Here is a 25,980-nt window from a genome sequence, read left to right as displayed (position 1 = left end):
AGTCAGGGTTGGAACCAAAAGATTCAATGTATATCTAGATGGTGTTCCAGGAGACAAGAGAAAGAAAATGGTGAAAAGACATTATTTCAGAAGCTAATGCCAAGGACATTCCAAAACTGAAGGAAGATACTGCTGTGTAGGTTGCAGTGGTGCACTGAGGATTGGGTAGGGGGATTAAAAATACATCGGCGTCTGGACACTCAGCATGGAAGACTGCTGGAAAGTCAAAGAGAATGAGAAAATATTAAAAGCAAGCAGGGAGAAAAGACAGATTATCTGCAAATAGCAGACTTCATCAAAACCACAACAGAGGTTAGAAGACAATGCAACACTGTCTTCCAAGTACTCAGTGGATATGAAAGTAGAATTCTACACAAAGCCAGAGTAGCTTTCAAGAGTTAGGATGAAAAGGCATTTTTCACATCAACAAAGACTGAATGCGTTTACTTCTAAAGTGGTCGTGGCTGAGAGAGCTACCAGGAGACACATGTAAAAAAGAAGCATTCATCGTTTCTTTTCCTTGAAAGAAGGCTAAGATTTAGGATGATTTGAAAACAAAGGAGTTGTAAACATTGAGCAATAGCAAGGTGGAAGATTAGTGATGTATGGGGTGGTGCAGAGATCAGAATTTAGTGTGTTTTTAGGTCTTCATGTTTTGCAGAGGAACTGTGAGCTCTCATCTAAAATCCTCCATATTTCAGAACAAAGAAGAGAAATATTCAGATGTTGCCTTGGGACCCCCATTACAATCACTAGAACCACAGTTCATGCGTCCTGAATTCTTTCATTTATGTTCTTTCATTTCATCTCACAGCAACCATATGAAAGAGATGATGGCTCCCATTTGCAAGGGGAGAAAACAGGCGGTGTGTTTACTTTTGTACCCCCAGCCCTCCAAGGACTGCATGGCTATAAGTGTGCTCTGGAAATGGGACCTGGTGACCCAGCAGAAGTCAGCGTGTGGTCACAGCATCAGGAAAGTGCTACCTGGACTGTCCAGCCTCAGTCCCCGCCATCCACAGGGCCCTGCCCCCACCGTTTACCTCCCTGGGCAGATGACCTCTCTAGTCTCCGGGGTGACAGGTGCCCCTCAGCCCTTCAGCCCTGGCTGTGCTTCCACCGTGGGTCACAGCCCAGCAGAGCCTCCCAGGCCTTTGTTGTGGCTTCTCAAGGTGTCTGCGAGATGTTGGATGCCGTCGAGGCCCCATGTTGCCAGGAGCGCAGTGAGACCGGAGCATCTGAGCACCCGCCCCCACACACCTGCCGGGCCACCTGCCCGCTGCCCCGCCACTCCCCCACCCCCACTTCCTGGCTCACTGTGGTCTCAGAGCTCAGATTTCTTTACCTGAGGAATTAGCAGCAAGGACACTAGCATCTGGGTGACAACGACTGGGAACCAGTTGCTAGGCTGCCTGGGACCCTGTTCAGTTACACACAGGGGGTGAGTGCCCAGATGTCCTCCTTCATGGAGGCTCAGTCAGCATATCTGCATCCAACAGAAGGCTCCGTCTTCTCAGGTCTACTTGAGAGTCTCTGTCTCTCTGTATATTTATATGTCTTTATGTGCTGTGCTAAGTCGCTTCAGTTGTGTCCTACTCTTTGCGACCCCATGGACTGTAGCCTGCCAGGCTCCTCTGTCCATGGGATTCTCCAGGCAAGAGTACTGGAGTGGGTTGACACGCTCTCCTCCAGAGGATCTCCCTGACCCAGGGATCAAACCCACGTTACTTACATCTTCTACACTGGCAGGCGGGTTCTTTACCACTAGCGCCACCTGGGAAGCCTGTATGTAGGTATAGAATATGCCAGGTTAACTGGTGAAGCCTGTGAGGATACACGGTGGTGGGTTTGTGTTTGGGTTTGTTTAGTCTGGACTTGCTGTGTGGCTCCTGAATCGCCTGCTGCTCTCAGGCTGCTGAAGCCCTCAGCTGGCTGCCCCACCTGGCTGGCACGTAGAAGGAGGGGAACTCTGAGTCACCGGAGGTGCCCGGATATGTAGCATATGTTAGCTGCTTGTTTCTGGCTCCTCACACATCGCCATCATCCTAGGAGGGTTTCGAGACTGTGCAGCGTCTGGGTGGACCTGAGTTCCGTCCATCTCCACGTGGCTTCCCTGTGCCAGCAGGCCTGGTGGACAGGTGGTGTCTTGGAGGCAAACGAGGCTCGTGCCTGGTACTGATGAGCACCACGTCTCCTCCCGACTCTCCCCTTCCCCCCGAGAGACCCTGGCGGTGGGTCCTGGAGCAGCTGTGGTGTCGAGCCGTGTCCTGTGCTCTTGTGGCTGAGACAGCATTACAATTTACCAACGAGGCTGGAGGGTCGGGTTACCCCTTCCTACCCCTTCCAGGGGACAGCTTGAGGTGGAGGGGGCGGTGTCCACCTGGCAGTGTGGGCACCTGGTCTCCCGTCTGCCTCACCCATTCTCAGATGTAGCCTGGGAAAGCCCGAATCCTTGTTTTTCCAGCTGGGATTTCCGGGGATCAATCTCCATGTTGTCAAGAAAATTGAGTGTGATGATAACAAGAGAAAATTCTGTGTAGACCCTAACACACAGCACTCATATAAGGTATCGTTCCTCTTGGTGCTTGGAGAATAGATTGGGGAGGTTAATGGTCCTTGGTGTTCCATATTTCAGTGCCAGGAACCATGAGAGCCATCTATGTGTATATTGATTAGTGATGAGGTGTGGAGGCCTGGTCTTTAGTCATAAATGCATGTGATCATGCAGTCATTCAGGAGCAGGCATTTATTGAGCACCTGCTAATCACTGGTGTCTAGGGCCACGAGGGAATGGGCTGGTGGAGTTGTGAGCCATGTTCCCTCCAGCTTCCCCAATTCAGAAAAATCAGGTGCATTTTTCAGAAACTGAAGTGTATTCAATATAAAAGATTGTCCCTTATACCGGTAATATCTCTCTCCTGTGCTTTGGTTGACAAATGTCTTCTCTTTTATGAAATGATGGTGATAGTAGATGGTAGTTGAGTTTTGAAAAATTGCTCAGATAGCACATTTTAAAAAGGTGTTACCAGTCCTTGAAATCCAAAAGCTTAGGACCCTCAGGTCCAACCCAGCCTCCCGCCCATCGTGGACTGCTTTTTCCCTTCCTGACAGGTGGTCATCTGACTTCTACTCCGATGATTCCGCAGAAGGGGTGCCTCATAGACTCACAAAACAGTCATTCCGGTTTGGGAGAGCCTTTGTGTTTTTTGAAATAAGATAAAGTTGAAATATACCATCCTGGGACTTCCTGGTGGTCCAGTGGCTAAGACGCCGCACTCCCGATGCAGGGGGCCTGGGTTCCGTCCCTGGTCAGGGAGCTAGATCTCACAAGCTGCAACCAAAGCTCCTGCATGCTGCAAAGGCGATCGAGGATCTAGCGTTCTGCAGCTAGGACTCGGTGAAGCCAAATAAATAGATAGATATTAAAAGAAATCTGCCATCCTGTAACTTTTGCCCAAGAGTCTGACTCCTTCCATCTGGAGTGAACAAAATGCATTTACCCTCTGGATTTCTGATGTGTTCCTTCTAACTTGTTTCCCAGGGTTCTCACCCCACTTTCTTCACCCAGTTCTCCAGGGCTTCATTCTCACCCTTCACCTTCTCTGGGTCACCTGCCAGAGGTCCCTCGAGGGTCCATCTCCCAGAGGGACACTGGCCCAGATGTGGGCTGATTTGGGCTGATTCCTGCTTGCTGGGCCCTGAGAGCAGATCAAGGAGGAAAAGGTCGCTTTTGTTTTTGGCAGCTGCGCTGACTGCTGACTCACAGTGAGTTACAGTCTGCTCGACCCCCAGGGTCTCCGCCATCTAAATCCCTGATAAGCCAGGGTGCTGCTCGCCTTCTGTTTGGGCAGTGACGTCTTTTCATGTAAGTGCACGACTCTGTGTGCGTGCGTATTATATTTCATCTTGTCAGTTTGGACAGGTCTGCAAAGAAGTTTGCATGGTTTCAGCGGATTCAGGTCACTCGACTCTTGGTTCAACCTTCCAGCTTACCAGCCGTTCCTCCCAGATTTGTGTCAGCAGCACAACTGACAAATCTGTCTTCGTCCAAATTTTTAATTCAGCATTTAAAAAGCAAGAGCCAAGGACAGAGCTGTGGGTCCCATCAGTAGAGACCTTCCAAGCTTAGCCCCATCTGTGAATCTGTGCTCCAGACAGCTGTGCACGGAGGCAGTGTGTCTGCGTGTCAGCCAACTGCAGACCAGCGCTGGGGTACATGTCCACAGTGGGGGTGCGAGCTCTGTCCCCAGCATTGGCAAGATTATGACTTTCACATTTACCTTTTCAGCCCACATGTCTGTCTCAAGTTCATGTTCTTAATTTGCTTCTGCTCAGAATAGTTCAAGCTCCTCCACATCAGATCCTTGTCTGTCTGCCCCCAAAAGCCTTTCTCCCTTTCCGTGGTCACTGCTTTGGGGACGATGCCACCACGGTGGTTAAGCCAGGTGCAGGGTTCCCTTCTCCACATCTTCGTTTTCCTTCTCACTCCACAGCCATTTCAGTCTCCTGGTCCTGGAGCTTCTCCTCCTTCAGTGTTTCGTCATCCACCCTTGGACTCTGGTCTGTCTTGCCTTGGTGACTGTAGGAGCTTGTCCATCCTGGAAGAGCTACTCTATCCTGTCTTACCCCATCCTGTGCTGTGTTACCCCTCCTTTATGCTGTGTTACCCCTCCTGGTGTATCCTGTCTTACCCCTCCTGGTGTATCCTGTCTTACCCCTCCGGGTGTATCCTGTTTTACCCCTCCTGGTGTATCCTGTCTTACCCCTCCTGGTTTATCCTTTAGCAGCAGTCCCCAAACATTCTGACACCAGGGACTGGTTTCATGGAAGACAGTTTTACCATAGACCAGGTAGGGGAATGGTTTGGGGTGATTCAAGAGAATTACATTTATGGTGCACTCTATTTCTGTTATTACCTCAGCTCCACCTCGGATCATCAGGCATTAGATCCCGGAGGCTGGGGACCCCTGCTTTACTGTGTCACCAGGAAGCAGAAGCAGACTGTTTATGTCCCTTTGCTGCTTCAAGCCCTGTAGAAGGTGCTAGGCCTTCACTGTTGGCCTTTACTCGTCTTCTCAGCTGGATCGCTTCTTGCTCCCTCGGGCAGCCCCACGAGTCACACGTACCACCTGCTGCTGGTTCCCGGATGCAGCACGTTCATTTGGGCTTTGCACACGGTCTTCCTTTCACAGTTCATAGTCACCAACTTCTCCTCCTTCAGAACTCAGGTCAAGCTTCCCTCCTTTGGGGCTCCCCACTGACTGCTCCAGCCAGGGTCAGGGGTCCTTCTTCTGGGCGGCGGTCACACACGGGCAGACTCATGAGATACTGGGTTGTGTGGTTTAATAGCTGTTGTCTGCCTCCCCCACTGGTCGAGGGCCCCTTCGGACAGTGACTGAATTCTCTTTACTGTCATAGCTGCAGCCAGCGCAGGGCCTGGTGACATGTGCTCAGAGTTTGCTGAGCACATGAGGGAGTGGGTGGCCTGGCGCATCATGACCCAGTGACTGGTGATTTCCCTGCCTGTTAGTCCTCCAAGAGGCTGTGTCTGTGGCTTCTCTTTGGTTCACAGGCCTTGTCATCTTATTTAAAAAAGCAAAAGAGGTGCTTTGACGTCGATCATGTTTTCGTCCAAATCATCTGATTTCTCATCCCCTCTTGGCAAGTTCAACCCCATTTTTACTGTCTGGAAGCTGGTTCTTCCCCCGTCCCCCCATAAGTCCCTGGTTGAACACAAGGTGTACTTTTTGGCGATGTCACCACACAGGCTCTCCTTGCCAGGTGGCTTCCCACAAGGGGCTTCAACCACCTGGGCCCCTCTGGTCCTGTGCTTAGCTCTCGTTCAGGCCGTCAGAATGCTCTCCATCCGGCTGATACGTGGGTGGAGAAGGTTGCAGACGGGGAGCGGGGCTCGTGTGTGGGAGGCTCTCCCGGCTGGGACTGGCTGCAGCACCATCGCTGCTGTTCACGCTTCATTGGCCAGAACTTCGTCTCCAGGCCACCGTGTCCAGCTGCCAGGGAGGCTGGCCACTGTGGGCTCGCTGTGGCCCAGGAGGAAAGGGACACAGACAGTGGGGCATTAACACTTCCTGCCACACCCTTACTCAGTCTCGGCCGTCGTCCCCGCGTGTCCCCGGCTGCACCCTGGAGCCCTGCTGGCCCCGGTGGCTCTTTCTGTGCTCTGAGCACGTTGGCTCTCCCACTGCCGGGTCTGGGCTTTGCGCCTTGCTCTCTGCCTTCCCATTCTCCAAACCCAAGTCCTCTCTGCTGGCTGGTTTGGCTGGACTTGCCTCCCCATCTCTCCAGTCTCCTAGCAACCCTCCTTGCCCTGCTCACGTGTCTGGGCCTGGACCATCTGATCCTTGGCAGCTGCCGGCCCTTGCCATGTGTGTGCCTGGATGGGAGCCTGTCTGAGTCCAAGTCCCAACAGGACAGGAGAGAGTCCTTTCAAATGTCTCATGCTCTGAAGTCCTTCTTGGGATGCTGGCTATGGATTGAGACTATTTTTAGAGACAATTAGACAGTGTGAAGACTAGCAATGAGAGTCGTAAAAGAAGACAGTGGAAAACACGGCTTCGGGAAACCGAAGGAACTGGTGCTGTGTGTCTTGGAGGAGACAAGCCTGAAGGGTAGAGCCCGTCTTATATATAAGAACAACATTGGTTTAAAAATTGCTTTAAAGGGGATGGTGTTACAGTAGACATTCTCTTATTACTCCGAAAATGTGGAATTTCTAGGTAAGAGACAAAGAAAGAATTAGTGAATTCCAGAATGTTGGGATCTGTGGATGGGGGCCCGAGAAGGCAGAACCCGTCTCTTAGATGTGACCTGCTGGTGCCCGAGGCAGACGGGTAGCTCAGAGTCTTCCCCTGCTCTGTGATTCTTAACAAAAGAATCTGGTGCTGTGCTTTCGGCTCATACCTGTTCTGAGAGATGCTCATAGGAAAAGTATTTGTCTGTGGGTGATATTTCCCAACCATTTCTAAGCTAAGCAGGAAGGGCTATTGTCTTGTAGACTTAAGAACTTAGATGCCGGAATTCCGTGATCTATTTTGTCATCCACTCGATGGGAACAGGTCACTGTTCCCATCCTGGATGGTCTTGTCCGTCAAGTGGGGATGGATTCGCAGGAGGTGTGGTTGAGCCTGGAAAGGAAGGAAGTTTTGTTACTGGCTACAGCAGGGGTGAACTTTGAGGATTACACTGAGTGAAATACGCCAGGCACAAAAAGACGACTACCATCTGACTGCACTTGAGTGAGGTCCCTAGGGCAGTCCAGTTCGTATGGTCCAGGATGTTTGTCTTAGTGTATCCTAAAGCAAGTGAGAAACATGAATGAATTCTCAACCACACCTGTGAATCCATGTGGGATCTTCCCGGACTAGGGATTGATCCTGTGTCCCCTGCGTTGGCAGGTGGATTCGTACCTACTCTGCCACCAGGGAAGTCCAGAATCAGTTTCTTTGCCTTTCCCAGCTGTTAGAGGTACTGTCCTCCATCTGCCGGGCTGGCCTGCACCCTTCCTGTGGATACTCTACACCTCCACGGTACACACTCAGGACACACATGTTTGCATGTGCTTGTATGCGTGTGCATGTGCCCAGTCATGGGAGGAACTTCCTGTCCCAACCCCACATCCCAGGCAGGCATCCCTCCCTCTTCCAGTTGTGACCTGTTGCCATACTTGCTTGATCCCCCATGACTTGGGGTCAGTGGGTGGGGCTTCGTAGTTCCTTTGCTTAACCAGGAAGTTGGACAGGGCACTGGTCATCCTGAGTGGGAGCCCCAAGCCCACAGTTTTATAAGGAGAACTGCCTTTCATCTCTGTGCTCAGCACACTGTCTCAGATGCCAGCGTCCAGGGCACTACCCATCACACAGCTTTGTGTGGTCCGGCCTGTTTTCTAAGGAGAGGATGCTCTTCTTGATGAGATGCTGAGTGAGGAGAGCAGAGCCAAGCAGGTGACCCTGGACCCCATCCCCTCCTGGATGTGTGTGGAGACAGGTGACTCACCATCCAGGACCCACGTCCCCTCTGATCCCCATTTCACAGATGTGAAAAGCCAAATGTTGGGAGGTTCCCACCGAGTCAGACATTTGAGGGCACTGTCGAGCTCCAGCACATCAGTTGGGCCAGGAAGAGTGGCCTGGTGAGGCAGCAGGTGCCCGAGGCTGGGTGCCATGGGGAACGGGCACCACGCAACCCAGTTCTGGAGCCACAGCAGACTTGTCCATCTGTCCATCCACTGTGTCTGTGGTGCTTTCCAGATTTAAGAGTTTATTAGCGTTAAAAGGGGAAATTCAGGAGTGGGAGGGGACATCGTCTAGGAAGTACATTCACCAGCACATTCCAAATGATAAATCCTTCCACCACCAACACCCAAATTCTGGAATCAGGGCACGTAGAACCATGTACAGGGCCTTAGAGGTCCTTCGGTCAACTTGACTGAAGCACAGCACGGGGATGAACTTGTCCAGAGTCACACAGCCCCTACTTGGGGGGCGGGGGAGATATGCGCCCGGGACCAGCGCACCTTGTCCTGGTCTCCTTGACCTGGGGTGGCAGGGGGAGGGCTGAGGACTGCACCCTGCCTGGTGGCCCCCTGCATTCCTGTGGGCCCAGGCCCAACTCACATGGACAAGGTCAACAGTGAAAGAACCCCAGTGAACACCTGCTGTTCACTGCAGCTTCGTGTATGGCTGTGCCTGCTAAGGGCTTATAAAAGCTTTGGAAATCCTTGGAATGGCTCAAAGCTGCCCAGGCCTCAGACGTGTGGCTCCCTTGCCTGGGATGTGGGGGCTTACGGGGAACATGGCTCCAGATGGGTGCCCCCACCACCAGGCTTCCTCCTCGGCTCCCTTAGTCCCTCAGTTCCCTCGGGGTTTGTCCCCCTTGTCCAGGGTTTCCACACCCCTTTGCTTTCCCGCGGTCTCCACGGACCAGCTCCAGATCTGAGTTGTCAAAAAGTTGTCCCCTCCTGATTGCCACAGGGACTCAGTTGGAGGACAGTCACGTAGACGGGCCAGCGAGGCAGACCTACGGAGTCCCACAGCATCTCTACAGCCCCAGTTTCTGCTCTGTGGATTGTCGCTCCCTCCTGGGAAGGAAAATGAAAGTGCCTTGACCTCTGCCTTCCCCTGCATTCTTGCACATGGACTTTCTCATGTACCACCCCACCCAACCCCCCACCACCACTTTTCCTCCTGGCCCATCCTGTGGATGCACTGGAGGCCTGGGAAGGGTCTGGGCAGCACCAAGAATGACCCCTGGTCCCTGTGCCCCACTAGGAGCCACTATCTCTTCTGTCCTCCTTGGAGAAAAGGATGGAGTGAGAAGCCAGGAGGGCCCAGAGGCTCCTGGTCTGGAAGATGTCCAGGAAACCTGAGGAGGAAGAAGGGGAATGGCTGCTTGGGACTCCAGAAGGACAGGAAGCAGCACATGCAAGGGAGAGACACGGGAGGTTCTGAGGGAAGAGCTGGAACTTGAGATCCAGAGAACCTGGAGGGCTCCTCAGGTCAGTCGACTCCAGCCGGGGTCCCATGCAGCACTGTCATTGGTGACGGGAACTCTCAGGATGCAGAGGAGAAAGCAGAGTCCCTCAGCAAATACATCTTTTTATACCTGCTATGTGGGATATTGGCTGCGGAAAGGCACCATTGCAGCTGCCTACGGATGCTCCTCCTGGGGATCCTCCAGTGCCTGGGGATGCTCCTCCTGGGGCTGCTCCATCACCTGGGGATGCTCCATTGCCTGGGGATGCTCCATTGCTTGGGGGTGCTCCAGTGCCTGTGGATGCTGCTTTGCCTAAGGATGTTCCAGTGTCCAGGAATTCTCCACCTGGGGATGCTCCATCACCTGGGGATGCTCCATTACCTGGGGATGCTCCATTGCCTGGGATGCTCCAGTGCCTGTGGATGCTCCAGTGCCTAGGGATGTTCTAGTGTCCCAGGATTCTCCATTTAGGGATGATCCATCACCTAGGGATGCTCCAGAATCTGGGGATGCTCCAGAACCTGGGCAGAGCCAGAGATAGTCTGGGATAGTCAGACCCTCAAGCCTGAGCTTTCTCTCCCATAGAGGGGGGACCTGTCTGCTCATGTGTTCTGCCTCTGGGGATGTTCTTCCAAGTCTCTGAGTCCAACACTCATCCAACTTTGGCTTTTAAAATAAAATTGAATTAAATAAAATTTTTTATTTTTTAATGTTATTAATATGTAAAATTGACACAACACAATTTACCATTGTAACTTTGATAAAGTGTATACTTCAGTGGCACCAAGTACATTCACACTGTTGTCCTCTCAGCACCACTGTCGTCTCCAGAGCCCTGCCCACCCCCTCCCCAGCCCCTGCTGACCTACATGGTGCTTTCTGTGTCTCTGAACTTGACCACTCTGAGCAACTCCTGTAAGTGGAACAATGCGATATTTGTCTCTGTGGCTCATCTCACTGTGCATTTTGTTCTCAAGTTTCAGGTTGAAGCGTCTGACACACTGCATCAGAATTTCTTTCCTTTTTAAGATTGAATGATGGTCCATTGTATGTATCACAGAGTGTTAATCCCTTCATCTGTCCCGTGCATCTGTCGACAGACAGTGGGGCTGTTCCCTGCTTTTGGCTGTCCTGTATAACGCTGCTGTGAAGCTGGGTGTCCCCACTTTCTTCTTCTGTATAAATATCCAGAAGCAGAATTGCTGGATCATATGGTGATTTCTATGTTTAATTTTTTGAGGAACCACCGTGCTATTTTCCGTTACATTTGCACCATTTTACCTTCCTAGCAACCTTACCCAAGGCTTCTGCTTTCTCCGTATCCTCGTCAGCACTCGTTACTTTCTGGTGTTCTGATGACACCATCCTGGTGGGTGTGAAGCACCCTCCCTGGCTTTGAGGGCTTCCAGGTAGACTGTGCTGAGACCCTGAAGTCCTGGGGAGACTGTGGGATGAAAAGCTAGAAAAGAAACGAGGGTTGGATGGCTGTCCTCTCTGTGCTGGCTTCTTGGCCATGTGGGCCTGAGGTGGCTGGCCAGGGGCGGCCACTGAGCATGGTCGGGCACCCCCTCCCAGGCCAGGGAGCAGAGGGGTGTGGGTGGTGGGCTGAACCCTCTCGGCCCTTGTCCTGAGGCCGGTGGGGAGGAGACCAGGGCATCGAGGAACTTGGTGGGAGTTGCACCGGCCTGGGAGGGGTGAGGGGCTGGACCACACGGTTCTGAGATGTGAATATCTGGGCTGGGAGGGACTCTTATGGTCGCCGCTGAGCCTCCTTACTCTAAAGAAGGGGAAATTCAGACCCACAGAGAGAAAGTGAACCTCCCGAGCACCCTGAAAAATTGGCTACAGAGTGGGGCCTGGGATTCAGGTCTCTTGGCTTCTGGCTTGGTTCTTCCCCCGAAAGTCAGGAGAGCGTCACGGTGGCTTCGTGTCTATCTGCAGCTTAGTGTTTACAGAGGGACAGCAGCCTCAGGGCCACTTGCTCATTTTTCGTTGCTTTTCCACATCTTGTCTGCCTGCTGTCTGGCAGAGGCTTCACAGGGATAAACGATATAAACGGCATTGACTTTTCTAAATGAAAGAAGCGTCGTGCTCCATGCAGAGTACGGCTGTGAGGGGCCCGTGAGTGTACAGGAGTCGGCTCCATACTGCTTGTGCCCCACCTGGATGAGGAGTAAAGCATACGAGATTGTAAGATCCATGTCCTCCTGGGGGAGGACAGGGAGCCATATGCGTGTGTGTTTGCATGTATTTGCATGTGTTATATGTGTGGTGTGCACATGGTGTGTACATGTGTACAGGGCCCCAGGTGTCCTGAGCCGACTCCTTTCCCAGCCTGTGCCCGTATCTGTTCAGACCTCATGGCACCCACCTGATATTACATGAAATTGGATGAGAACCTGATGCTGGTTTGGCCACAGCAATTTTTGGAAGTTTAACTTAACACAGTCAAACAAAATTGTAACTGTTTTTTCTCTTTGATTACCAAAGAATTGATGGTTGTACAGAATTTGGAAAACAAACTAATGAAAAAATAGCTGGTACTTATAATGGTCTCCGTCTGAAGTAGTTTTCTGAAGGTTATACGTTTATTAACCCATGTGTGTTAGCTTCTGTTATCATCTCCGTTTCCCAGGTGAGGAATCTCAGGTACCAGGAGGTCATGTGACTGGAATTCGGCCAGCTTGGTTCTGAGTCCAGGGCCCCGAATGCCAGGCTGATCCGCCCCACGCAAACGAATGTGACTCGTCACCGAAGATAGCCACTAGTAACATTTCTGTTTTTTAAAAAATAGTATTTTATAAGTTGTTCATATTTAGTGGCTTTTATAAAATTGGGATTCAGGATGAGTGAAGAGGAGGGCAAAGGGACCACGAGGAGACTTGGAGACTAGTGCGGGGACAGCTCAGGAAAGAGAAGGAGCGGGCACACGGTTCATGGTGACAGGCTCAGGAGACACCTTGGGGGCTGGGTCGGGACGAGGGCTTCTATCCTGGCCAGGATCTCCGAGGCTGGGCTCTGTGGGCTCAGCTGCGGTTGGGGAAGCACCAGCATCCCTGTCTGCCCATTGGGAAAACAAGCTTCTCGTTCGTCCAGTGTGTTAACCTTGAAGAATGACCTTTTGTTTCCGAGTCGTTTGCTGGCTCTTAGAATCTTGCATGCTTTGAGAATGCGTCTTTCTGCATAGGGTGGTTATTTCCTGATCAGAAAATCCACCCACCCAACAGCGTCTGGATCAGGGCTGGATTGCTTTTTTTAAGTTCCTTCACAAGTTGGGATTCCGTGCTCTGGAGGACTCTCCCATTTCTCACACCTATCCCTCCTCATCCTGCTCTTCCCGTCACGACTTTCTCTGGATATGGATGGCCCCGTCCACGCTGTAGCTGCTAGGGATGGGAGGCTTGTTGTTTGTCACTCAGTCATGTCCGAGTCTTTGCGACCCCATGGACTGCAGCACACCAGGCTTCCCTGTCCTTTGCTGTTTCCTGGAGTTTGCTCAAACTCATGTCCATTGAGTCGGTGATGCTGTCCAAACCATCTCATCCCCTCCGCCCCCTTCTCCTCCTGCCCTTAGTCTTTCTCAGCATCAGGGTGAGTTGGCGCTTCATTTGGTGGCCAAAGTATTGGAGCTTCAGCTTCAGCATCAGTCCTTGCAATGAACATTCAGGGTTGATTTCCTTTAGGATTGACTGGTTTGATCTCCTTGTGTCCAAGGGAGGCTACTTAAATGCAAATGAACTGAAATCAAACATGATTCAAAATGTAGTTCCTCAGTTGCACTAGCTCCTTGTCAAGTGCTAAAGCCAGGGCCTGGGGCTACCACTTTGGACGACCCAGAATTACAGAGCAGCTCCATCACTGTAGAAGTTCTGTAGGACAACGCTGCTGTAGCCTGGCTGGGTCAGTCAAGGTCAAGGTCCAGACCTACAAAGACACTGCCATAGCCATTTTAAGAGTAAAGACACCTTTAAAACAAATTGATTTATTTGGTTGTGTGTGCCGGGTCTTAGTTGCTGGAGAAGGAAATGGCAACTCACTCCAGTGTTCTTGCCTGGAGAATCCCATGGACGGAGAAGCCTGGTAGGCTGCAGTCCATGGGGTCGCACAGAGTCAGACACGACTGAAGTGACTTGGCAGCAGCAGCAGCAGCAGGTCTTAATTGCAGCATATGGGATCTAGTTCCCTGACCAGGGATTGAACCCAGGTCCCCTGCATTAGGAGGGCAGAGTCTTAGCCACTGGACCACTGGTGAAGTCCCTGAAAGATACTTAATACAGGAATTTAAGGGCTTACAAAGCAGCTAGAAGGGTTGCGGGAGCAGGTTGCAGGGGAGGCATCGGGAGTGATCCCAGAACCATGCTGGATTGCCAAGGGGACTGGGGCCATGGGATGATGGGAAGCTGGGGGATTTGGACATGGCCTTGCCCGGAGCTGGCTTCAGATCATACCATGTTATCTGCAGTCCAGGGACCAGGAATCCATTGCCAGAGCCTTTCTGTCTCTACCGAGCAAGAGTAGTAACATGAACACCCTCCCCTCTGGACTTCGTTTCAATTCAGGCCTTGACTTGGTCAACCCCACGGCCACAGCAATCTGGCCACAGGGAGAAAAAGTGTGTCCAGCCTCTTTGAGACAGGAGGGCGCAGGAGAGGAGGGTGGATGGCTGCTAAGTCAGCCCATCTGGAGCCAAGAGGGACCCCAGCCTCCCCCATGGGGAGCACCCTGAGCTGCGAAGGCCGGCCTGTGCTGTCTGCTGAGCCCAGACGGCGTCCTGTCCTCCCTGCGCGAGCACCCGGCTATCTCAGCAACGCGCTTGATGGAGAAGATTAATGGCCTCCTGGTTGCTGCTCATTTGGCCTTTAATGGGCAGAGAGAGCTCGGTTTCTGTTTCAGGTTGGCTGCTCTGCTCTTAAAGGGAACGGAGCCCCCGGGTCACCACGGGCTTCTGCGAAGACCTTGGGTGGCTTCTGGCCGGAGAGAAAGCACGTCTTTTGTGTTACAGGAATGCATCCATCTCCATAAATCAGCTGAGGTTGTGCTGGGTGTGTTCAAAGCCTAGCCCTTGGGAGAGACCCCTCTGTGTGCAGCTGAAGGTGCTGAGGCCAGAGAGGGAGGTTGTGTTCACAAAGCCAGTCAGTGGCTCTGAACCCCTTCTACACACGTGGCTAACTGGGGGGTCCCTTTCTGGCACCAGGGGTTTGGGCTCCTCTTCTGAGGGTTGATATGGAGGCACGCTGGCCACCGGGGTTTACACTGGGGGGTCAGGGAGGGGATTTGAGAAGGACTCCCCAAGCTGAGACAGCAAAGGGAACGGCATACTGAGGGCGTGCAAGGGTCCTGGGGCAGGCGAGGACGGAGCTTGTCTGAGTGAAACAGGGCCATGATGGCAGGCAAGGGCGGGGGGGTCAGGCTGAAGAAGGAAGTGCAGAGAAGCAGGCAGGGCCACTGCTGTGGGCTCACAGCCCGTGGCAGAGCCTGGACATTGAAGAGATTTAACTGGGAGGACGATGCGGCCTGATTCATGATTGATATTTCTAAAAGGTCACTCTGCCTGCTGCCTGGAGACTGGGCTGGGGACACGCAGGAGGAAGAGGGAAATAGAGCTGCTGCCGCATCTCAGGCAAGAAACGGGTGGTGGCCTGGACCAGGCTGGGGCACCAGAGGGGGAAGTCATTGCTCATAGCCTCTTCCCCGGAAATGCTCCTCTGTGGTCACAGCAGGGAGCCTGGGAAAGCTTGTCCTCTCGGCTGCAGATGGCCAGTCCCAGCGCTGCTTTCCAAGTCGTCCTCACCAGGACGTTGTCGTTGTCACGGGCCTCAGTGAACAGAGGCTGGGCCTCTTCTGGGATGGGGCCCTGGGCCAGGTGTATACAGGCAGGCAGATTAAAGAAAACCACTTGGTTTTTTGTCCCCAGGCTCCAAGTTCCAGCTCCTCAAGGGGCCCCAGGGGAGCCCAAGCCCTGAGCTCATCTCCTGTTTGAACCCTAGCAGAGCAGACAGTCCTGAGGCTGAACGATGCCTTGTCCCGGTCCCTCGGAGCAGAGCCGTGGGTGCAGTAGTGGGTGCTGCCCAGGGCAGCTGGGCTCCTTCTCAAGTGGGAGACACTTTCTTCCATACAAGGAAGGTGTCCGCTATGGATGCCCACCTGTGTGCACAGCTTGGTCAGCTGGGCTGCCTCCCTGGGCTCGGGAAGATCGTCTGGGGAGGCAGGAGCTGGAGCTTGCTTAGATGGTGGCATCTTTTCAGCTGGCAGCCAGGAGACCAAGCTTTGAATCAGCTTTGTAATTTGAAAATTGGTCTCTTTGCATTGGGTGGTTATTTCCTGCTAACAGAAGCCGTCAGACACAGAGCGCTTCCCTCCCTCCACACTCTGCTCCGGCACCCGTGTGGGGTCCGAGATGGAGCTTTTCCATTCCTGGTGTTCTCAGATCACCATGTCCTCTTGTTGTAGGCCCCAGGGGTTCTGATGGAGCCTCAGACCTGACTGAGGAGTCATCCCAGGGCATGGGGGACAGTCATGTAGGATGGGGGACAGTCACATGGGGTGGGGGAGGCTGAGCTGGGTCTGGAGGTATAGCCTTGGTGGGGGCCAGCCTGCAGGGCCACACGTGTCTCTTGTGTGTGTGTGCATGTGTGTGCATGTATGTTTGTGTCCGCCTCTCTGTGTGTTTGTATGTGTATGTGTGTGTGCATCTCTGTGTGTGTGCACCTGTGTGTGCATGTGTCTGTGTGCACATATGTGTTTGTGTGCCTGTGTCTTGTGTGTCTGTGTGTCTGTGTCTTATGTGTCTGTCTGTGTGTGTCTGTGTGTGTGTCTGTGTCTTATGTGTCTGTGTGTGTGTGTCTGTGTGTCTGTGTGTGTGTCTGTGTGTCTCTGTGTGTGTCTGTGTCTGTGTGTGTCTCTGTGTGTCTCTGTGTGTGTCTGTGTGCCTCTGTGTGTGTCTGTGTCTGTGTGCGTCTGTGTCTGTGTGCCTCTGTGTGTGTCTGTGTGTATCTGTGTGTGTCTGTGTGTGTGTGTGTCTGTGTCTTGTGTGTCTGTGTCTTGTGTGTCTGTGTCTGTGTGTGTGTCTGTGTCTTATGTGTCTGTGTGTGTCTGTGTCTGTGTCTATCTGTGTGTCTCTGTGTGTGTCTGTGTCTTGTGTGTGTGTGTCTCTGTGTGTGTCTGTGTCTGTGTGTGTCTGTGTCTGTGTCTGTGTGTGTCTGTGTCTATCTGTGTGTCTCTGTGTGTGTCTGTGTCTTGTGTGTGTGTGTCTCTGTGTGTGTCTGTATATCTGTGTGTGTGTCTATTGTCTCTGTGTGTGTCTGTGTGTGTCTGTGTGTCTCTGTATGTGTCTGTGTGTGTCTGTGTCTGTGTCTGTGTGTATCCTTGTGTGTCTGTGTCTGTGTGTGTGTCTATTGTCTCTGTGTGTGTCTGTGTGTATCTGTGTGTGTCTCTGAGTATGTGTATCTGTGTGTGTCTGTGTGTCTCTGTGTGTGTCTGTGTGTGTCTGTGCGTGTGTGTCTGTGTGTGTGTGTCTGTGTCTGTGTCTGTGTGCCTCTGTGTGTGTCTGTGTGTGTCTGTGTCTGTGTGTGTCTGTGTGTGTGTGTCTCTGTGTGTCTCTGTGTGTGTCTATGTCTTGTGTGTCTGTGTGTGTCTATGTGTATGTCTGTGTGTGTCTGTGTCTGTGTGTGTCTGTGTGTATCTGTGTGTGTGTCTTTGTCTGTGTGTGTCTGTGTGTGTATCTGTGGGTATCTGTGGGTATCTGTGTCTGGTGTGTGTCTGTGTGTCTCTGTGTGTGTCTGTGTGTCTCTCTGTGTGTCTGTGTCTGTATGTCTCTGTGTGTGTCTTAGTCTGTGTGTGTATCTGTTGTGTCTGTGTATATCTGTGTGTGTCTGTGTCTGTGTGTGTGTCTGTCTTGTGTATCTGTGTGTGTCTGTGTCTGTGTGTGTGTCTGTGTGTGTGTCTATGTGTTTCTGTGTGTGTCTCTGTCTTGTGTGTCTGTGTCTGTATGTGTATCTGTGTGTGTCTGTGTCTGTGTGTATATCTGTGTGTGTGTCTATGTGTATCTGTGTGTGTCTCTGTCTTATGTGTCTGTGTCTGTGTGTGTCTCTGTATGTGTCTGTGTGTGTGCCTTTGTGTATCTGTGTGTGTCTGTGTCTGTGTCTTATGTGTCTGTGTGTGTGTCTGTGTCTGTGTCTGTGTGTGTGTCTTTGTGTATCTGTGTGTGTCTGTGTCTGTGTCTTATGTGTCTGTGTGTGTCTGTGTCTGTGTCTTATGTGTCTGTGTGTGTCTGTGTGTATCTGTGTGTGTCTGTGTGTCTGTGTGTCTCTGTATGTGTCTGTGTGTGTGTGTGTGTGTGTATCTGTGTGTGTGTCTGTGTCTTATGTGTCTGTGTGTGTCTGTGTCTGTGTCTTATGTGTCTGTGTGTCTCTGTGTGTCTCTGTATGTGTCTGTGTGTCTGTGTGTCTCTGTATGTGTGTGTGTGTGTGTGTGTGTGTGTATCTGTGTGTGTGTCTGTGTCTTGTGTGTATGTGTGTGTCTGTGTCTGTGTCTTATGTGTCTGTGTCTGTGTATGTCTCTGTGTGTGTCTGTGTGTATCTGTGTGTGTCTGTGTCTGTGTGTGTGTCTGTTAGTCTCTGTGTGTGTCTGTGTCTGTGTGTGTGTCTATGTGTCTCTGTGTGTGTCTGTCTGTGTCTGTCTGTGTGTGTGTGTGCCTGTGTCTGTGTGTGTGTCTGTGTGCATGTGCGTGTGTGTGTCCACGCCCCCCCGCCCCCATCCTGGTTGCAGGACTGCAGCTGCGCTTGGGCTCCAGGACTGAGACCCTGAAGGCTGTTTTCTTGCCCTCTGGCTGGGGAGGTTGTCATTCCTCTTTTCCCCGCGGCCCTGTTCGTGTGTGCTTCTCCAGATGGTGCTCTCCCAAGAGGTCCAAGTGCTCTGGGAACGGTTCAGTGTAAATAAGGTCACCGAGGCTCCGGTGGCTCTGAAGTCGGCCCACCCAGACCAGGCTTTCCGACTGCCTCTGGGCTCCGAGGGGCCCTGGTCTCGACGGCTTGGGGCCCAGGACGCACCCACGCTGGCCTCCCTGGGTGATGGGTGTCTTCTCCGCCTTGCTGCGCCTTACATCTTGTCCAGCATCATCCGTGGACTCCGGGATGGTCGGTCGGGATGTGGCTGGTGCTGTGAGAGAGTGCAGGGGGCTGGGGGACAACGGGGGATGGCAGGGCGGCAGGCACTGTTGAGGCCTCGTGTCAGGAGAGAGCTGTGGCCTGCAGGGTCCTTGTGTCAGAGGGGGTCACGGCTGCTTCCACGGCCCTGAGGGAAGAGGAGAGGCTGCTCCAGGAGCTCCAGAAGAGGCTGGCCAAGCCAGGGGTCGAGGAAGGAAGGTGGTTTCTCACAGATCAAAGCAGCAAGCAGGGTGACAGCCCCTGCTGGTGAACCTGGTAAACCACGACATGGCCACATTGGACCCGCTTGGTCCTGGGTGGCTCGTCCACCCACCTCCACCCTGGGGGCCCAGAGCTGATGGCACGCTGGATGCTGCCTGATGAGGGTCACGTCAAACACAAAGGGTGTTCTTGGGGTCAGAACTGCAGGCCCTTCACCCCGAGGCCATGAACCAGGCACAGGGTGCTTGACTCATGGCCCCCGTGAGTGCACACACAGAGCGAGTGGACGCAGCATCTCCAGCCTCACTCCACGTCCTCTGCTCTTGTGGGTGATGGGAACACGCACCTGCTGGTTGTCACGGGACCCTCGTGCAGCATGTGCCTCAATGCATCGCGTCCTGTCTTCCAGTCTCTTCCTCTGGGGCCTCCTAAGAAAGGCAGAGGCCTGGCCGAGCAGGGTCTCCCTTGCTCTAAGCTTGGGATGCCCCACAGTGACGATGGCGGCGAGCATGTGAGGGACGGGATCCCTGTCTGGAAGGGGTTGGCTCCTCTGGGTCCTTGATGGAGACGCGGAGCCTGTGTCTACAGAGCACAGGCTGCGCGTTGAGGAGAGCTCAGAGGCTGCTCTCCAGGCTGGGAGTGGGGGTGGGGTTCTGATGCCATGGGGACCAGATGGCACGGTGCAGGAGCAGCTGCCATAGAGGAGAAGGTGCAGACCAGCTGGCACTCACGCAGACCTGGAGGGCTCCTCTCGGGCCCAGCGGGTGGGTCACAGGCACCTGCACCTCTGTGATAAAATGCCACCCACCCGCCTCTCCTGACTGCACAGCCAACAGTAACCTGTCACGATATGCCTTCCTGTCGGGTTCAGAAAAGTCCCAGAGCCCTTGAGGTATACAGTACATGGGGGTCCCGTCAGTCAGGTGGCGTGAAACTGGAAACTTCTGTGTGTCACTAGTGTGATGGTGGGAGGACGTGACTTGGGAAACGGGCAGGAGTGGAAGTCCAGTCAGGCACATGAGCAAGCGTATTAGGTCTGCAGGGGACAGAAAACCAATTCAGATTAGCTTAAGTGAAGTGAAGTTCAGTTCAGTCGCTCAGTCGTGTCCGACTCTTTGTGACCCCATGAATCGCAGCACGCCAGGCCTCCCTGTCCATCACCAACTCCCGGAGTTCACTCAGACTCACGTCCATCAAGTCAGTGATGCAATCCAACCATCTCATCCTCTGTCGTCCCCTTCTCCTCCTGCCCCCAATCCCTCCCAGCATCAGAGTCTTTTCCAATGAGTCGGCTCTTCTCATGAGGTGGCCAAAGTATTGGAGTTTCAGCTTCAACATCAGTCCTTCCAAAGAACACCCAGGACTGATCTCCTTTAGAATGGACTGGTTGGATCTCCTTGCAATCCAAGGGACTCTCAAGAGTCTTCTCCAACACCACAGTTCAAAAGCATCAATTCTTTAGTGCTCAGCTTTCTTCACAGTCCAACTTTCACATCCATACATGACCACTGGAAAAACTATATCCTTGACCAGACGGACCTTTGTTGGCAAAGTAATGTCTCTGCTTTTGAATATACTATCTAGGTTGGTCATAACTTTCCTTCCAAGGAGTAAGCGTCTTTTAATTTCATGGCTGCAATCACCATCTGCAGTGATTTTGGAGCCCAGAAAAATAAAGTCTGACACTGTTTCCACTGTTTCCCCATCTATTTCCCATGAAGTGATGGGACCAGATGCCATGATCTTCGTTTTCTGAATGTTGAGCTTTAAGCCAACTTTTTCACTCTCCTCTTTCACTTTCATCAAGAGGCTTTTGAGTTCTTCTTCACTTTCTGCCATAAGGGTGGTGTCATTTACATATCTGAGGTTATTGATATTTCTCCCAGCAATCTTGATTCCAGCTTGTGCTTCTTCCAGCCCAGCGTTTCTCATGATGTACTCTGCATAGAAGTTAAATAAGCAGGGTGACAATATACAGCCTTGACGTACTCCTTTTCCTATTTGGAACCAGTCTGTTGTTCCATGTCCAGTTCTAACTGTTGCTTCCTGACCTGCATATAGGTTTCTCAAGAGGCAGGTCAGGTGGTCTGGTATTCTCATCTCTTTCAAGTGAAGTTACCTAAGGAATAAAGCTGGAGAGCTCAGAGGTGGATCTGGCATCAGGTGTGGCTGGATGCAGGAGCCCAGCGGTTGTCAGAATCTGTCTCCAGGACAGAGTATCTCTGGGATCTGAGGCTAAGCTGGGTCACGTGCTTATCTCTGAACTGGCACTTGTCGGGGACAAGGCTGGTGGTGAAGGCAAGAGGGCCAGCTGGGAGCAAAAGTAACTTCGAAGGGCAAACTAGCAGGGTGAGCCTGAGTTGATTATGGGAAGGATGACCACGTGGTCATCTGGGTCCAGCCTGTCCTGAGGAGGGGGAAGGGGCCCCAAGAGGCAGCAGCAGCTTCCCTGGAAGAACCCTGTGCACATAATGTAGAGGAGAGGGTTACTGAGGGGGGCTTGCAAGTGGTGTCCGTGCCCCTGGCCTGGCTCTGGCCACTGTCTCCCGGGTGACTGATGTGGTCTCCAGATGCCAGGCTCTTTGCCCACAGCATCACCCCATTCTCGCAGTGCCTCCTAATCCTGCAGAGCCTGGCCAGCAGCCAGTCTCAAGGTCACAGGTTGTCCCAGGGCCCAGACTGGGTCAGTCTCTTGGTGGACCTTGTAGGCTTCTTGGGGTTGGTGTCAGTGGGCAGATGGGGGAGAACCCACCAGGCCCGGGACAGTCTTGGAGCTTTGTGTTGCCTACAAGCCAGAGCCATGCAGAGGCGTCTATGCTGGATTCCTCTGGGTCCTGCCCAGGATTTCTGTCCCTCTATCCCCTCCTGGCCACACTCACTACACACAATGCCATTTCCCAGACGCCAAATGCTACACAAAGTCACCCCGAACAAGTGGCTCTCTGTAGTGCACACTGGGCTGCTCCAGTTTCTACAGGTCAGAAGTTCAGGAAGGGCTCCCTGGGCAGTTCTGGTTTGGGGTCTTGTCATGGGGCTGCAGTCAGATGACAGCTGGAGTTGCTGCGGGATGGACAAGACTCCCCACCCCCACATAGGCTGGTGGGGCTTCCTCACAGCGTGGTGGCCCAGGGCTGGCGTTTCGGATTTTCCACTTACCTTAGAAGTCACCTCTGTGTCACCTCTGCTGAACTTTATGAGCCAAAAGAATCACAGCAGGCCAACCTATGTCAGGAGGGCGCATAGATCCTATTGTTCAACTGGGGGGACGTCATGGGACCTGCTGTCGTGATTTAAAACCCTCACAGCTGCCGGCTGTCCTATCCAACAACACCCGTCGCCAGACGGGTTTGCGGTACCTGGATGTCACCTCGCTTTGGTCCAACCCCTTCATTTATGATTCCTACTTTTATTTTGGAGCTGAGGTGCAGAGATTTGAGTGAACTATATCCTTCAATTCACTGTACATTTGTCAGCACTGATTCACGCAGCGGCTCTCATTCATTCATTCTTTTCTCCTGTCCCCGTATCCTATTTTTATTTTGTGCCTCACCTTCTCTAGACAACCATTCTAAACAAACAACCAAAAACAAAGCATATTTGTATGTGTGCTTATGAGTATATATTTTAACTGCCACATGTTGCAGAGCATATTTCTCCTTTTCTGCATCCTCTTCTTCTTGCTGTGTTTCTGAGATCCCCAAGTGCTGAAATGCATACATTTCGTGTCTTTTCCGCTTAAAATGACGGGAGAGACGTGTCCAGGGTCACACAGCTGACTTGGGCTGAGCTTGGACCAGAGCAGACCCAGTGTCACACACTGGTGTTTCCACGGGTTGCCGCCCCAGCTCCTGCAAAGGTTTGAAATGAAATTTTAAAAAAATACTCTTGAGTCTGGGGCCCAGATCGCATTGCCAGGGCTCCTGGTTCTCCCCCGCAGTGACCACTGTCCCTGTCCTCTCCTGCAGGTCCCAGCTATGGGAGCCCGCGCCCGGCTCACGCCAACATGAACGCCAACGCGGCCGCGGGGCTGGCACCTGAGCACATCCCCACACCGGGGGCCGCCCTGTCCTGGCAGGCCGCCATCGACGCGGCCCGGCAGGCCAAGCTGATGGGCAGTGCTGGCAACGCAACCATCTCCACGGTCAGCTCCACGCAGCGGAAACGGCAGCAGTATGGGAAGCCCAAGAAGCAGGGCAGCACGACAGCCACCCGCCCGCCCCGCGCCCTGCTCTGCCTGACCCTAAAGAACCCCATCCGGAGGGCCTGCATCAGCATCGTCGAGTGGAAGTATCCTTTGGGCTCAGCTGTGTGGCCTGCGGCGGGTTGTTCTCAGACCACTGGGTCGGTCACTGGGTATGGCTGGAATGCAGAGTTCTAGGCCCTCCCCAGCCTTGAGTCAGAGCCTGTGGGGATGGGGCCTGGGAAGCTGCCTGTATAGCCAGCTCCATGGGGATTGTTCTGTATATAAAAGCAGTGTTTAAGGAAACAAGACTAAGGGGTTGTTTCTCCTCGCTTGCCAGGCTGAGCTTGCTCAGGGCTCACTCAGTGTGGGTTGACATGTCACCTCTTCCTGATCTATGGGCTGGCACAGCCGTGTGACCTCTCCGTGAGGTTGGACGAGTCCATCAGTGTTCCTTGGGGGTTGGGATGAAGCGCAGGTGTCTGAGCTCTGCCCGGGCCTGGCTGAACTCTCCAGGTGCAGCTGGGTTGAGAACCAGCAGCCTGGGAGGTGACGCAGACCCGTGTCTGCACAGAACCCAGTGGGCACGGGCTGCAGAGGATGAGGCTTTGAAGGGCTGGGCTCTCACAGAGCAATCCCGCCCAGGAATCGTGGGGTGAGGGAGATGGGAAGGCCCTTGAGGGTGAGTGTGTGTGCCCCCAACTTTCCTGGTGAGGACACGGAGCCTGCAGGGTGAGCCTGCAGGACTAGAACCCTGGACTCAGTGCCAGGCGTTTTCCTAGGAAGAAGCTATTCGGGTAAGCCTGCCATGTCTCCCAAGGTTCAGGGCGGGTGTTAGGTTTCATTGACGACTTTCCATGGAAAGATTTCTAAGTTTTGGGAGTGGATGAAAGGTATAAGGAGATGACTCGAGAGAGAAGAACATTTCAGTTTAGCAAGAAATGTTTGTTCTGTCAAACCCTGAGCCCCTTAAGTCCCAAATCACTTGAGAGGAGGTGGCCTAAGCCCGGCACAGCTGCAGAACTGGGCAGGGGGTCCCGGGGCTGAGGTGTCCACTGCCTGGGTCAGAGGCTTGGATCTGTGGGTCCCCGTCGGGCTGCTGTCAGCACCGCTTGGTCAGGGCTGTGAAGGGGTGGCTGGGCCATGTGTCCAGGGTGGGGCAGGGGGCCTGGAGGAGCTGCACTCGCTCTACTCACACCAGAGATTCAGATCCAGGGGCCCTGAACTCACATCTCCGCTCCGTCTCTCCATGAGTCCAGAGTTTAGGAGAAAGGCACTGGTGGGGGAGCGGGGCGGGGGGGCGGTTTGCAGGAGGTCAGGAGGAGGCCAACAGTTCAGTGGGGTCCCAAGGGGACCTGACCTGGGCCTAAATTCCCACCTCACAGTGGGCATCAGAGCAGGAGACACCTGGACTCAGCTGTCACTCACCTGTGGGGAGGGGATAGGTTGATATGTGAGGCCTGGCTCTTGTCCTGGTTGCAGAGGGGAGCCCCAGGGCAGATGATGGGGACAAAGATGCCCAGCCTGGGCTGAGTGGGGACAGGGTGAGAGGGAGGAGGCCATATGGGAGGGGGCCTGAAAGAGCCGATCTCCTAAAAACACTTATGGTGGGACTTCCCTGGCTGTCCAGTGGTTAAGACTTCACCTTCTGACACAGGTGGTGTGGGTTCGATCCTTGGTCAGGGAACTAAGATCCCACGTGCCTCCCAGCGAGAAAGACACAACACCATAAAGTAGAAGCAGTGTGCAACCAATTCAATAAAGACTTGAAAAATGGTCCACCAAAAAAGTTCCCACAAAACTTTAGCAACGACAGTTGCTTGGGATGATTTCAGAGTGGATCAGTGCAGAAGACTCCTGACAAATTCAGACTTCAGAGCCAGACTTTCTGGTCCGAGCCCATCCTACCCCAGCGAGGTGACTCTGGGCAAGTTGACGCATCCTGTCACCTTCTGTGTCTCACTTCCCCCATGTAGGAATGGGGTGACAACTGCCCACCACTCTGCGGTTTGAGCAAGGCGGTCAGAGCAGGGCCTGAGGGAGCAAGCCTTCGGTCAGCATCAGCGCCCAGCCTTCCTCCCACCAGCATCCCAACTCCCCACGCATCCCTGGCCAGCTCAAAGGCAGCAAGACGATGGAAAAGATGAGTCAGGAGCTCTGGTTCAGACCTGACTCTGCTATTTGCCAGCTCGGCCCTGGGAGACGCTGCTTTATTTTCTGCCTGTCCAGTGGGGAGGCTGGGCACCCACTGCAGGTCTTCTCAATGGCAAGGTGACACAAAGACTGACCGTGTTTAGGGGGCATGCTGGGTGAGCGAATGACCAGCTCCGCCCTCAGGGCTGAGGGACCCACCCGTAGGCAGCACAGTGTCCAGGGGGCCCTGAACTGGAGGATCATCAATTCCTTCCAGGCCCCAAGCTGCCCTGAGAACTCAGATCCTGGGATGTCCATGGCAAAGGAGTGGACAGTGGACTCTGCGGGCAGGGGTCTGGGTTCTGGCCTGGCAGGTCAATGCCTGCTGTGGGTCTTGGGAGTTTCTCTGGCTCCCTGGGCCTCAGGGGTTTGGACCAGGCCATCTCCAAGGCCTCTGTCTGCTTCAGGACTTGCGAGCTCTGCGAGCCCAGGCTTCCCTGGAGATGGAGGCAGCCCCTGCCTCCAGGAATGGCTGCCTTCTTTCTCATCCTCCCCTGGTGAGGCTCCAAAGACTGGGCTGGAAACGTGGCTGTACTGGGGAGGAGGGAAGATGGGGCTGGAAGAGCATGAGCTGGGCCCTTCCTCTGAAGTGCCCCCACTTCCCACCCCATGGCCTTCCATCAAGGGTGCAGGGCAGAAGGTGTATGGTCACAATTGCTCATTTTTGCATCTGCCTGATATTTTGATGCAGAGATCCAGGCACAGGGACCTCCTTGAGGTTGGGGAGTGAAGCTTGGCTTATCCCCACGC

At 53.3% G+C, this 25,980-nt stretch overlaps 1 protein-coding gene across 25 annotated transcripts in view; it reads left to right on the top strand.

Moving 5' to 3' along the window:
* Positions 1–25,980, top strand: part of CACNA1C (calcium voltage-gated channel subunit alpha1 C) — a 391,155-nt gene that overhangs the window by 25,271 nt on the left and 339,904 nt on the right. For all 25 annotated transcript variants that reach the window (XM_027540909.1, XM_027540907.1, XM_027540916.1 and 22 more), the window contains exon 2: positions 22,823–23,144. In XM_027540909.1, coding sequence (XP_027396710.1) covers positions 22,823–23,144 — 322 coding nt within the window. The remainder of the gene's footprint in view (positions 1–22,822; positions 23,145–25,980) is intronic.

The sequence above is a fragment of the Bos indicus x Bos taurus genome, chromosome 5 (genome assembly GCF_003369695.1).
Source record: "Bos indicus x Bos taurus breed Angus x Brahman F1 hybrid chromosome 5, Bos_hybrid_MaternalHap_v2.0, whole genome shotgun sequence".
In the NCBI taxonomy this organism is placed as follows: domain Eukaryota; kingdom Metazoa; phylum Chordata; class Mammalia; order Artiodactyla; family Bovidae; genus Bos; species Bos indicus x Bos taurus.
Note: the sequence above shows the minus strand (reverse complement) of the source record. Positions and strands in the feature narration are given on the sequence as shown.